Source organism: Meleagris gallopavo, chromosome 13 (genome assembly GCF_905368555.1).
Source record: "Meleagris gallopavo chromosome 13, MGAL_WU_HG_1.1, whole genome shotgun sequence".
Classification (NCBI taxonomy): Eukaryota; Metazoa; Chordata; class Aves; order Galliformes; family Phasianidae; genus Meleagris; species Meleagris gallopavo.
Window position 1 is genome coordinate 338,839 of NC_139416.1, and position 14,560 is coordinate 353,398.

Sequence of the window (14,560 nt, forward strand, 5' to 3'; positions counted from 1 at the left end):
TGTGTGCAAGAACTTCGTTACGGTAAGGTAACGGAGCACTGGAACAGGCTGCCCAGGAAGGTGGTGGAGTCTCCTTCTCTGGAGATGTTCAAGACCCGCCTGGGCACCTACTTGTGAGACCTGGTGTAGGAAACCTGCTTTGGCAGGGGGTTGGACTCGATGATCTCTGGAGGTCCCTTCCAACCCCTACAATTCTGTAATTCTGTAATCCACCAAGGATGACCATTCCTGCCCAACTGCCATGAAATAGCAGCCATGGTGCTAAAACTGTGCCAAATATTAGCCAGGTTTTGCACATCTGAGCGAGAAAGATATCCAGTGAGGAAACCCAGCAAGAAGTCTTGGCAATGAGCAAGGCTGAACTAGGCAAACTTTGAGCACATTGTGCAGCAAGCAGGAGGAGCTCAATGGCAGAGCTGCGGGATGCAGACTGTGCTCCCAGGTGTAGGCTGACAGCAGGAGATAGCTCTCCATAGTAGGACACAGCCCAGAACCATGACTGTAAGCAAAGATTCACCACAAGGGCCGGGGAGGCTTTGCTGCCCACTGCCCAGCCTCTTCTCCCTCCACCAAACACTGAATTCTCCACTGCCAACCCTCGCTGTCAACTCCGCACACCTCCACGAGGAGGAGATGTTTGTGTGGAAAGATCCTGCAAGCATTTATCCACAGCTACAAGCAAGACCTCAATGTACGTATGCTGTAGAGTCAGTTTTGGTGAAAAGCAGATTGGTGCCTGCAAACTTATGGCAAACCTCCTTCCTGTAGAGAACAGCAGCCTGGGACACACAGGGTTGCTATCAGGAGCCCTGTGGGCACCACTGAGGAGCCAGCAGAATCCAACCAGCTTCGGCCAACGGAAGCACAGCCGTTCCTGTTCTCAGCACCCCTGCTCCCTGAGGTGACATTTGGGTCTTGTACAGCTGCCCGCTGCAGGTCACAGCAATGGCTGGGTTTGTGCTCGGCTGTCCTGTGTTTTTTCCCCCACTCCTCAGCTTGAAGAAATGAGCCCGAGGCAATTTTGACATTTCGTTTATCTCAATCTGCAGTAAAGAATGATGTTTAATAAAGTTCCTAAGCCACGAGCCTGAGCAGCTGCGAGCTGTACAGCAGCCAATGAATATGCATGCTCTGGGATTTGCATTTTGTTGCAGCCTGGACAGCACAGGAGGCAAATGAGTTACAAGAAGCATCACCCATGCAAATGCACCTCTCCGCTGTAACTTCTCACTGTAATTCTCATCCTCGAAGCCACTTTCACAACTCTCTTATTTGCATTGGAAATGTCCTAACAAAATAGCGTACTTTAAATAAATCAGCCCTGCTTCAGTGCAGACAGGATGGATTCCTGCAATACCCCTGCGATAAAGTGGTGTCCTGAATTAAAGGCAGACTGAACATGGCAGTCCTGTCAAGATCGCAGCAGGCCGTGGCATTTTGGACATTTCCAGAACCAACCTTCCTTCTTGTAACCTCCTCCCCACTATGTAGATATGGCTCTTGTAAGACACCAGAGTACAAAGGAACAAAAAAGCATTCCCGTTTCCATCACTGCCTCCTACAGAAGTGGGACTGAGAGCCCAGAGCAGGACAGCTGCCATCAAAGGGAGCCCAGGAAACTCATGCAGGCTTTGAAAACCTAACTAACATGGGAGAGTGGACCACATCCAGCTTCTCTCAGGGTAAGGGGCTGCATAACTGCAAGAGGTTGGAAAGAAAGCCAGGAGTTACCGTACAACAGGCAGGAGCTCATTGGGAGCTTCAGGAATACGGAGTGACATTGCTTGGCGCCTGGTTTTGTTTTCAGAGCTCACTCCTTCTCAGCTGCAGAAGCGTTCTGGAGGGCCCACAGACAGCAGGCACTGCCTGCTCCATTTGCAGGCAGGTTTTTAAAAGCATGAAATAAGGTTACACCTCGTTCTTTTGCACCAAAACACTTTCAGGGCCTGAAGTTACTAGAACAACTCTCCGCATGATTCTGGGACATGAGCAGCACAATCCCGTTGGCTGCTTTAAGGTTTACCTCTTAAAATCCCGCAGCCTTATAGGAGGGTTTCAGGTGTAGCAGTTAACACTCATATCTGCCCTGCTGTGCTTTAACTGTGGTTCCTCACTTCCTCACCTCCAACATGTAAACCACCTTTATTTTGGTCTCCTCATCCACAGCAGCATGACCTTTAATCACAGAGCAGTTTGAGTGGAAAGGGACCCTAAAGGCCATCTGCTCACACTGAGCAGGGACACGTTCCCTGACCTTGGCTGTCTGCAGGGATGGGGCAGCACCAGCTCTGTGTGCAGCCTGTGCCACCGCCTCACCGCCCTGAGTGCGAAGAACTTCTTCCTCAGCTCCCCTCTTCAGTGGGAGCCCCCTTCCCCACACTCTATCCCGGCAGACCCCATTGAAGAGCCCACTGCCCCCACCAGAGCCCCCCGGTGTCAGAAAGGACCTCACAACAACTCGTTTCACTACACAGAAGTTTATTATGAAAGTTAAACGTACAACACAAAAGGTAGCAAAAGCGATCCTGTAGCTTAAGGCAACTCTTGCAGGAGATGAATCCAAGAAAGATGATGCAACTTCAGTTTAAATAGAAATTATGAAAAAATATCAAATTGCATCAATAACTTAAAATGCACTTTAAAAAGTCTTCGCTAACCAGCAGAAGGAAGGGCTGTGATCTTAATGCCAGCATTAAGATATCGGAAGCAGCAGAATGCTAAATGACGACAGGGAAGGTTGGGTATTTACACCGAGATGGCAACGTTAATAGCTGATAGCATCATTTCCTGTGTACTCGTGGCTTAAAACCACCATCTGAAACGTTGGGAAAACCTTTTAAAATAGACCTTCAGGCTCTTCCATCAAAAACGCACCGATGGCAGAGGAGGCCCAGGGCTGGGGCACACGGTGCAGAAACACCTCGGAAATGTCTCTTTGGGGGAGGAAGAGCAAAAGGGACAGGTGGGCACAGCACATTTCAGTTGGAATATCAGAATATTTCTGCTGGATGGCATTCTCAGTGTGCAGTTATTGACATGAAGTGAATGTTAAATATTCGCCTGGTTAACATACAAAGGTTCTCCTTCACGTTGACATCCGCGTACATTTCTGCGAGACCCCCTGTACATCCACTGTATCACTGTTAACAAGGAACGTCATTATCTTAGCTATAGAATTTAATAAAGATTTAACTGCTCTTATTGTACAACGCTTCTGTCCTCAAAATCATTAACAACGCAGTGAGATTAGATCACGTATCTTAACGCTGCCAAATGACACCGCATTTCCAATTGATTTTCTTCACATATTAGATGAACACAAAGGAAAACGTGGCACAGAACCCCTTCCCCACCACCACCACCTGAAGAAAGGAAGGAAATCCACCCAAATTAACTCTCCTCCAGCCATACCCTGCCAGCAAACACAGCGCTCACTGCGGCGTGGCCTCTGTTTGCATACAATTTAATGGAAGCGTCCTATGCACGGTCTGAGGTTTTTCTGCACACAGCCTCATCTCAGCTCCTCACCATTCAGCACAGCTTTACAAAAAGCATAAGATACAAAATAACTCGAAGCAGCCATCTTAACATCATTCCATACATCACCTCGGCAACCCATCGCCTCCATTCCCAGTCCGTGTGCTGCTGGGTCAAACCATAGAGTTGCAGTATCCCTTCGTAAGCACTGTTTAAAAAAATCCCTGAATAAACCAGAAGCCAGCCTGCGACTTCCCATGAGTTTCAGTAAGGTACTATATACAGCGGTACTAGAACCACCCAAACTCACTGAACACTGAATAAAATGCAAGACAGATTTTGGGGCAGAATGCACACATGCATGAAAATACAGATTTTAAGATTTGATCGTTTAAAAAATGGAACCGATGAACGTTTAGCGGTCAGAAGAATACTGCAACTGTAAGGCTGACGAGCCAGCAGTCTGAAACCTGATCCCAACAGCACTGATTCACTGGGTTCAGCCTGGAAGTAACACCAAATAATGTCAGCAGTTTTTAGGTCTTGCAAATGTAGAAAAAAAGAAATCGTAAAGAAAGATAAGAATGCGTATCTAAAATAAAGCAGGAGCACAAGAAAGACAATCAAAACTCCAAAAGCCCATATTAAAACAATTAAGCTTGGAATGCGTTGGCTTCCAGCAGTTTACAAAAAAAAAACAAAAACAAAAACAAACAAACAAACAAAAAACACAACCCAAAAAAATAACAGAAACAAAAAAAAAAGTTTTTAATCTGTAATATCTTGACCTATTTTTAAGTGACAATTTTTATTACAGTTGAGAAAAAAAATGTTTTTATAGCTGCATAAGTTTCCATTTCACTAAAATAGTGCCAACAAAAATAAGTTTGCATAGAAAAACAAAATTTCAAATTGCCACTGGCTACATGCTTAACATGGGAAATGCAGGTATCATAACATAAACATAGTGCAAACCATGGCAGTTCACGGTGGTTCTGACTGCCGCAGGTCAGGAAACAGACCATAATATACCCAGTTATCACAGTTTCTGGTCTTTATTCAATCCTTTGCCAAGTAGAAGCAATGTATGTTGCAGACCCATGGCACTGCTGATGCTGATTAACGTAGTTTGAGATCGTCGCCACTTCCTAGGTTGGATCCAGGACTAGGGTCTTGTTGTCTTCTTGCCTGCATTAATAAACACGTGTTTAGGATCAACAAAATGACTCCAATCATCAGATCATTTCATAAACATATTAAGCACACGTCAAAAAACCAAACAGTTTTAAGTCAGAAACACATTAATTTCTCACAGAACCACCCTTTCCCCATGGGTTTGACTTATCCCACCTGAGGAACACCGGCCTCTGGGGAGCAGAACAACATTGCTCCTGCTGTGCTGAGCCTCTGCCAGCACAGGGCAGGGCTGCAGCCCCACGCATGGGCACACAGCCTTGCAGGCCTCCTGCAGCCAGGCTGACATGTTGCCAGCATGGCCCTGCCAGTCGGCAGCAGCCCTTCAGAGCAGCAGGGCAGGGCTTCTGCCCCTCCATCTAAAACACGTGTTCTTCACTGTGAGATTCCCTTCTTCTGTTAACCTCTCTTGCAAACGGTCTCAGGATCCAGGATCAAGATTATGGGGAGGAAAGGCTACAATACCAATGTGGCAAAGTATGTTACAGCATCCCCCAAGAGATCTCCCCCCAGTACGTGCGTGTGGCAAACATTTTGTTTAGCTTTTTATGGAACAAGAGACATACACCAACGAAACAGTACAGCTGAACCGACAGATTTGACAAACATTCTCACACTTTTTGTCAGAACATACTTACTGGAGTAATACTATTTGGTGCACCGGTAAAGTTAGCAGCAATACAAAACTTAAGAAAACTTTAGTACTGATGATTGAATCCCTGTATTAAAAAAAATAACACCAGCTTTCCTTTAAATAAGGAGAGCTTTTGACTCAATTTGAATGGAGCGTAATTTAAAGAGGAAATTAAGGATGGTCAGTATTGATTAGTGCTTGTAAGAAACACTTACCTGCTTTCTCTACCTGGCAATCAAATATTCACACAGCTAGCATCCCCACTTCTCCCAGCACAACAATCCCCACAGACACGTGCTGCGGATCACAAGTGTGCTGTGTTTCCTCTAAGGCAAGGAGGACCTGACCAGGAAGGTTTGTGGCAGGGCACAGCAGAGGAGCCCCAGCTGCCCTACTGTGGGTGAGACCTTTCTCGGGCAGTTCTGCAACTAAATTATGCTCCTCCTGTTTCAGAGGCGTCACCCCAGGATTTCGAGTTTTCTCCTCTGTGCACAAGCAGGCTGCTTTCAAGCAGCAAACAGAAATGCAAGTAAATACTCACAAAGCCATTCATATACTTCAATTCTAAGGTGGTGCGTCTGTTCTAGGAACACTCTCTTTATCCTAGCCATACTTTACAATGCTTTAGTACCAACACCTGGGTGTCAAGCTCCCGGGGTGCACAGCTGGCACGCTGGCCTGCAGCTATCAGCAGAACCCGAGCAGTAGCAGGGCTGTGCTCTCAGTTGCTGGCACTCATTGCTGCAGGAGCCCCATGAGCTGCACTGGCCGCAGCGAGCTGCCACACGCAGGCTTTCAGAACTGTATTCTCTAATGAAAAACAATAAAAAACAAAGCCCCAGACAAACAGTACTATGACAAAGGAGCGACGCCTCTCTCCTTCAGAAAGCCTTCTGTGTGTTGGTGAAAGGCAGGCACGGCCCAAACACGGGCAGCACCACCGCGGCCGCTCGCAGTCTGCGCGGTCCCCGAGTTCCCACGGTGCCACAGAACAATGCGAGCACTTCAGCCAGCCTGTGACTAACGGTGACACGGCGCTGCTCTGCGCTGCTCCCGACCCTTCTGAGTCACACTTACTGACACAGAGGAAGCCTTCCCGCCAGCAGCGGTTACCCCAGCTCACAGCACGCTGCTTGTTCCTCCCATGCTCGGCTGCCAGCCCCAAGCCTTTCAGCCACTGCCAACACCACGCTCTCTAATGCGGGCGGCTCTTTCCCTGCTCGCTTCTCTCCCCCTTCCTCCCTCTCTCCTTCCCTCCCTCCCTCTCTCATCTGGCTGACTTCGTGCTGCCAGCACAACTGGCCAGCTTCAGCCATAAGGAGGAGAAGCCCAGCTTCCTTCCCCCATTGAAACACTGGAGCTACGTTTTCCTTTTCTGTGCAATAAACCCATTCTGACGCACACAAAGTTTATTGAATAAATCCCCGTATTCATCAGCATGTTTCCAGAAGAGAGATTCTCTCCTGACCTTATTGGTGGTCACACTGCCATTACTGCTTTGGAAGCACGGTCGCTATTTGAATAGCACAGATGGTACCTATTGCACTTACATATCCAGTACAGAAATCGGACTGATGCAGGATTTTAGTTATTCCGGGGTCAGATCATCCTTTCACTCTGTTCTACTGATGCTTCTCTCAGCCGGTATGACCAGTAGTGTGGTGCTCATACATGCAGACCAGCCCAAAAGCAGCAGCCAGTATCACTGCACAAACCCACAGACCTCTCCGTAATGTGAGTGATCACATTAAAACGAGCGGGTGCCATCACGTACAGTGCAGGAGATTCTAAATCCTGATGGCATATTCCTTCCAGCCCCTGACGGACATCTGCAAATTGCTTTCTTTGTAGAGATGCAGAATATGGGAAACTGTATTTAATTGAGATTTTCACATTTGTAAACCCGAATCATTCAGTTTTGCATTCAGCATAAAAAAGGAAAAGTTAATGACGAAGAACCCCACACTTCATTTCTTTTTCTTCAAGAGAAAACTCAACTGCAATGTACAGACTTTCCTGAACACAGCATAGCTGTTCTGTGTGTCTGAACAGACACTTCTGCACTGAGAGCTGTACTAAAATTAACAAAGGAGCAACAGTTCCATTTTGCACATCCTTCTCCCATTGACCAGACTGTACCAAGATTTCTTCTGGTCCTGACTGCTCCCCACGTCCTGTAAGAAGAAACAAAGGCACATGCTCTTTAATGAAGAGCTGCCAAATCCCAGCAGTGCCCATCTAGTTACTGGTTTTGTACTCACACACTTCTCACACTTACTGGAGAAGCAGCCAGCACGTTCATTCCTGCTATCCTCCTGCTTTAAAAGCAACAGAACTGCTTTTTCAGAAAAGAAACCATATGCCCAGTAATTTTATTATCAAATTTCAGCAAAGACTCCAAGGTAAGGGCATATGGTTGCATTTACACTCTGCCTAAAGCAGCCTTTTCTTTCAGGACGTATGAAAGAATTCATGTGATTCATGAGATCACTGCTGCTTGTAGGGTTTGCAGAAGCCACTACTGAATGGCTGCCAGATCTGCCCTGTTAGTGATACTCAGGAGGCATGACAAATCACCCCAAATGTACCGAGAGCACTCACTGCAGTATTTCATAGGAAGCATATGTGGATAAAGGCATAGTTCTGATAGTAACAGGGGTTTACTGCTCTGTGCTGGAATGACAGCTGCTTCTCACTCATGAGCCCTTGTTTATTTGTGTGGTACTACAGTGCAGGAGCACAAACATGGAACATGCCCTTCACTGTTCCACCAAGGTGCACAGGCACAGTTTGCAGCCACCACAGCAGCACTCCATGTGCTAAGAGCACCACACACATTGCAGCTGAAAATTAAAACCACTGGTGAAGAACAGGAGAAATCCCCCTGCACTGCGTGCAGACACAGTGAGGACACAGCAGAGCATCAGGAACTGGGTGATATTTCTGGCCACTGACAAAGGGTAAAAAACAGCTTTCACAAGAATGCCACAAGTGTTCTTAACGCTCGTTTGTGGCAGGAACATGACCACCAGTGTGGTAGTCATCTGGTGGTTCTGCTCAGTTTGTCACAGGAAGACGGAGGTTCCTTCTAGAGATGTAAAAATGAGCATTTCCAGAACTCTCAGCACAGCTAATCCATCCACTGAATTGCAGTTTTTGCTGTAATTTCTGAAACGCATACCTCATGAAGCCATGCAGAAGCATCTCTATGAAGAATGAGCTCAGGTTCCCAAAGATTAAGGAGACCTGCTTCAATTAAAAGGGATGCATCTGTCTTTGCCGTTGGGAAGCGGAGTACCCTGCCATGAGTCATGCACAGTGAGTCATGAGAAAACAGGAGTGATCCATCTTATCTCAGTATATTTCATTTTTCAGTCAAACGCTGATTTTAAGTTGGAAGGAGGACTACCTTGAACATTACTCAGCTGTTGCTTTGTGAAATAGTCAGTTGTAAACAGTACATGGATCCCATTACAGTTGTGACTCTCCTGAGACTGAATGGCAGCTTCCTTCCAAATATCACAAAACTGAATAGTTAATGCGATGGACACACAGGGAGTTTCAATATCCAAAAATATTCCGCTTTCAGCACATGAAACCATGCAAATCTTCTGTAACGCTTCTGCAATTCGGAAGGAATTACAACTGGCCACAAGCCATTTCAAATGCAGGAGACAGCATGATGACCAACCAAAAGAATCGCAGGAATGCATTTGCAAAAAACACCGACCAAATAACAAACAAACAAACATATTGCAAAACCTCCTAGTTTTACCTTTCTAGTCTAGATCTATTTACACTGAATTCATGGGCTGATGAAACAGAGGAATATAACACACAAGGTAAAAGCTACTGACAATCATTTCGATTTGATGATAAACAAAGGTAAGTATCCATGGCAAGGAATATCCACAGCAATGCTCCAACAGCAATGCTCTCTTCAACTGTGCATGCCCAAAATCTTCCCAAGCCCAAGTATAAGGTCATCAGTATGGGCTGAAAGTCATTCTGAGAATGCAATGCAGTAGTATTATTTTTCTCCTCAGTGAATGAGATGACTTCAAGCTATCAACATCTTAGAATGGTGACTCTTTTGGACAGCAATTGTGCTAGAGCATTCACTGCTTCACTGCGGCACTTGGGTAAAACAGATGTAGGCATTGTGGCAGTTCAGGAGGAAGACAAGCAGCTCCTCCAGATGCCAGCACACTTAAGACACCAGCATTCCCCTCCAAGCAGCCGACCCTGCCCCATGCTATGTTGGTCACATTTTCAACACTGTCCATAAAACTCTTCAAGCTGTCTTTGAGTGTCTGTAACCACACTCTATTCATGAAAACAATGGAAAAATGCAACTAAATACTCCTGCCACTCCTATTTGCACCAACTCTCATTAGTTTCCAGATGTAACACCCTTTACCATTCTGTTGGCCTGAAACCACAGAGCAAACCCTGTGCAGTTCTTCAGACATGACTTGTCAAAAGCGTGTGTGTTGGGTGGGGGTCACTTTCAAGAGCAATCTGTACACTGAGATTCCTCTCTCCATTGGGCATCCTGACTCTGAAGCTTCTCAGACAGAGCTCTAGGACATACTCGAGACCACCACCCACCTTTACCACAAGTTCAGCGAGAAAAGATAATGCAGTCCCATTATGTGACAACAGCTCTGAGAAAGCAGAAATGGGAAAGTTGCAGATAAATCTAGAAAGGATGGACAGGGCTGTCAGGAGAAAGGGCCTCACTTTCTATGAATATCTTAAATTAAATATCTTAAAATAAGCAGTCAAAAATCAAGGACCTCAGCATGCTAGGCAGTGAAATCACCAGCAGAACTACATGCATGGCATGCAGACTTGGGACAGTGGTGGAGGGTAGGGAGGGAAAGGAAGATAGTTTGAAGAAGGGCTGCCACAAAGAGTAGCCAAAATAAACTCTTTCCACAGACAACTCCACTGCAATTCCTTAATTGCCTTCTGGCAGATCCATGCTGCTGAAGCAGACACAGCAGATGCATTATGTGCCTTGGCATGTATCATCTATAATTTACTAAATAAGTGAAAGATCAAGCTATGTTATGAAAAACTAAACAGTGAACATTTGGATTCTCTTAGAAGGACTGTCAACCTTCTGAAAAGGATTAAAAAAAATCTGAGAATACATCATAGATACTTTTCTAAAAAGCATACAACCACAGAGCAAAAAAAAAAAAAAAAAAGAAAGAGAAAAAAAACAACACCCCAACACCCAAACAACCAAGTGGAAGCAAAGAGAGCAATACTTAGAAAAATGACCGCTTACAATCACGCAACACACAGAAGGGTCTCCTCTGAGCTGCTGCTTAATGACTGCTCCTCCCCTACCAATGCGCACAAGGTTGCACTGCTGGCTGTGCCTCCACTCCCAGTACCCTTAGCTGTACTGTACAGTACTGAAAAGAAGAGTGGGGGAGGGAAAGCTCAGCACTCTCAGAATTCAAGCAAACCCAGGCCAATACAACCCACTAAGAGCTACGACTGATATATAATAGACCTTCTTCAGTCACAGAGCTGAAGGAGCACCCTGTACGATTCAGGTCTGAGGGGCTTCACTTCAGCCACAGCAGCAGGAGGATCCCCTCATCACTACACACCACGTCTGTAAGCTGCTGGAGGTCAGGAAGGTACATGACTTTCCCTGCACTCCTAGCAGGCGTAGGTGTCAGCGTGGGACGTGGTGGCCTACCTCCAGCCTCAGGGCAGCTTGGTTTGCTGGCTGTAATGCCCACTGTGCTGACACCTCTCCTTTTTACTTCAACCTGGGACGAGAAAGACCTTTCTTAACTACATCAAGCACCACTTGTATTACTCAAACAAAAGAAAGCACTTCCAAATTTGGTAGGAGATCTGGATGTTTGGCTGAAGTCCTTAGAGAAGAGTTTTCAGACTCTACACTCATTTTTATTGTTTTTAATTTATGTATCCATTTTCACTGCTTTTTCTGAGTCAGAACACAGTTTTCTTGACAAAGCCTGCAGATTAGAACTGTTTAGCACCCACCTCAGGCAGGACTTGATTCCAAGCTGCCAGACAGCTGCTTCCAAAAGCAGGCACTGCTCCCTAAGAGTGCACATGGCTGCTTTAGGCAGCATGCACAACCACACCAAGTGTGCACAATTTGGTTACCAATTCCCAATGCACCCTCTTGCCTGAGGTCACTGCAACCGTTCTTATCTTTGTTTAAAAGTCACCACGAACTGGAGATTTCAGTCCACCAAAACGGTAACCGGACTAAAATTACAGGCTGATAAAGGAAAAAGCAGGTGAACAGATGAAGCTCTTACAAGCTTCAAGTAGAGACCAGTTAAATTTTAACTTTCATAGGAAAATTTGAAAAAGGCTTGGAATGCTTCCTTTTAGGCAGCATTGTTTGAAGGCTGGTACAGACGTTATAAATTTATAATTAATATTGATTGCCTCTCGACCGTATCGCTCTGTTGCTCAGCCCCTTTCTAACCTTCATTGATTGAAATAAGACACTTATATTACAGTATTCCCTGATTTGCAAGATCGATCTCCTCTGTACTATATCCAGCATTGATTCCGTACAGCTCAAATAGTTTTGTAAGAAGTGCTTTGGAATGCGTATGTCAGAAAAAGCAATCTGCTGGTCAGAAGTTGTGACACAGCATGGCCATACCACAACCCACGGGTACAGGGCTCACAGCACACAGTCCTGCTGGGCAGCACACGTCCACACACCAGCCTTCATATTTTCCACTCAATTATGCAGTGTGCATCTGGAATATAATGTATATCATATAATATATCATATATATCCACACACCCCAAGACTGTGCTACCGACTGCATACAGAGAAGTAAGTTTGGATTTCTTTCATGCCTGAAAAGCTTTATTAGTGTTTAGAGTATTTTCATCTCATTTTCTGTCATTTTGGACAGTACACACAATAGGCAGTAATTAAGTTCATTCCAGATTAATTTTTTCAGGGGGAAAAAAAACCTCAAGTCAGAATTTGCCATGAAACAAATAGAAAAAGAAACCGATAAGCATGTTATATTTTTACTGAAGCAAATCCCACTTAACCAAAATACCTACTGCTAAGGCATTTGTTTGCACTGATAGTTTCATATTAAATTTCCTTTGCTTTAAGAAGGGAAAATAACTCCATCATTTAGAACCTTGGAAGAAAATCAGTCCTCCTACTTCACTCTGTTTCAGTTGTGAACTGTATGCATTTCTTTAATAAAATCTTGTTTTATTTAAAGAGCTCACAACTTGAGCACAATTCAATGAATATCTCTCATTCTAACTCTTAATTCCCATCACACACTGGTCAGTGTGCAGAAATCCATCACAGGGCTGAATATTTAAAGTTTGCGACAATCTTTATTATTTTTCATTTTTGGTGATTTCTATCAAGGGGGATTTCTATTGAAAGAAACAACAAAAAGCTTCAAAACATTTCATTCCTCAGCAAAACGTGAAGGTTTTTAAAAATGAGAAATTTGTGCAGTTTCCTAAAATGGTTCTGCTTTGCCATTAGTGTAATTTATATTTAGCACAAGACCACAAACAGACACAGTGCCGGGCTGCTCTGTGCAGGAAGAGCAGAGCACTCTGCCTCTCTCCTTGCAGCGTCGCTAAAATAAAAAGCACAGCAGTAATGTGAAAAACACAAAATAGAAAAACAGTACATTTCCAAAATGCCTGTTGAGCAAATTGTGTTGGAAAAATGAGAACAGATCCAACCCAGCCCCAAATAAAGCAATCCACAGAGCAGAATCAGCCAGGCATAAGAGTAAGAATAGAGCACACTGTGCTCAAACAACTTTGCTTCCATTTTAAAGCCATGGTTTGCCCATGCAAAGCAAACCTTCACAAAAAGTATCTGCAAACGTAACAAATATCCTCCTCTGGTTACCTTGCTGAGAATCTGCTGCTTCCTACTTTCTGCTCTGGTGTGCAGCCCCCACCCGCTGCCCTCCTGGGCTGAGCATGGCTCTAAGCTGCTGCTGCTTCTAGCCTCGCCAACTGGGGGCTGCTGAAACCTCCCCAAGCCATTCTGGACAGCGTAGCAAAGTTTGTGTCAGAATGTGGAATAAAAACCTAGTTTTTACTAGAAGGTTCAGGTATTTCTAGGCTGTAACCTCACAGTAAGTTCCACAGGACACCTCTTATTGTGACCCCACTCTGGTTATTCATGCTGAAACCACGCGGACAGCAGAGCACACTCACATCAGCTCGCTCAGCCAAGAAAAAGGGATAAAGAGATGTGTCTGCCTCACTGCCATTCCTCCTCCCTTCCTTCTCTTATTAGTTTGGCTGAGGGAAACAAAGCACAGATATTTCCAATTCATTTATCTGTCTGACGTGGTGCTTGCTTCAGGAAAGCAAAGCCAGCCTTCACCTGGCAGGAATTCACTAGAGAGGGCAAGTTTGCTACATAGCTCCATGGAACTTCATACAATTATCTATTTGTAAATAATACACTGTAAATATGCTTTACCTGGGGATAAAGTCCTTCTTCGTGTGCATCATGAAATATTTACTGTCTCAGCATTCCAGTGCTTTTGTGGAAAGTGAAAGCCATTAGAATACATTATTAATTTTGAAGGCATTAATTAAAAACACTCATTGACTTCAAAAGCATCTCTGAAACAGAGGAGCTCTGAGTGCAGCGAGGTAGGATTTATGGTATCTGATGTGACCAATCTACATACACTGACAGAAAGCAAATCCATCTTACATTCAAAACTGAAACACACCAGAAGTATAACAGGACACGTTTCAACTGGGAAAAACCTAAAAACTTGAAGCAAATTGCTTAAATAGATTCTCACTCAACAGTGTAACACCTTCCTCATGTTGGGACGAATGCTGTAGCTGGACCAAAACAGTAACTTCTGGGAAATCGGGCATGACCTACCAGGCACTACCAACCCTCTCCTCACTAAAATAGGGATCGGTTGTGCTACTGAAGTCATCAGTAGGAAGCATGCTACAGGACAAAAGGAGGGCAAACAAACTTCACAGCAAGCTGAGGGGTGAGTTTGTTTTGGGTTTTTCTGTTCTTATGAATGAGAGAGGAAACTTAATTAAAATTAGAAAAGTAATTATTTCTAAGTTGTTACTTACTTGCTATTTTTCCCCTTTTTAAAGTCTTACCAACCCAGCTTGGAACAATTTACCACCCCCACTTGAACGATTCAACAAGCTTTGCTGGGATCACTCCTAGGCAAGAATATACAACTTTGT

General features: G+C 44.8%; 1 protein-coding gene across 8 annotated transcripts in view; it reads right to left on the reverse strand.

Moving 5' to 3' along the window:
• Nucleotides 1-2,461: 2,461 nt before the first annotated feature.
• The window catches only part of CBFB (core-binding factor subunit beta), a 42,652-nt gene continuing 30,553 nt past the window's right edge, over nt 2,462-14,560 (reverse strand). For 6 of the 8 annotated variants that reach the window (XM_085235297.1, XM_085235293.1, XM_085235295.1 and 3 more), the window contains one exon: nt 2,462-4,665. In XM_085235297.1, coding sequence (XP_085091423.1) covers nt 4,597-4,665 — 69 coding nt within the window. In that variant the 3' untranslated portion in view covers nt 2,462-4,596. Of the gene's footprint in view, nt 4,666-13,811; nt 13,873-14,560 lie in introns of all 8 variants that reach the window. The other 2 variants (XM_085235292.1, XM_085235291.1) reach the window with 1 other exon arrangement.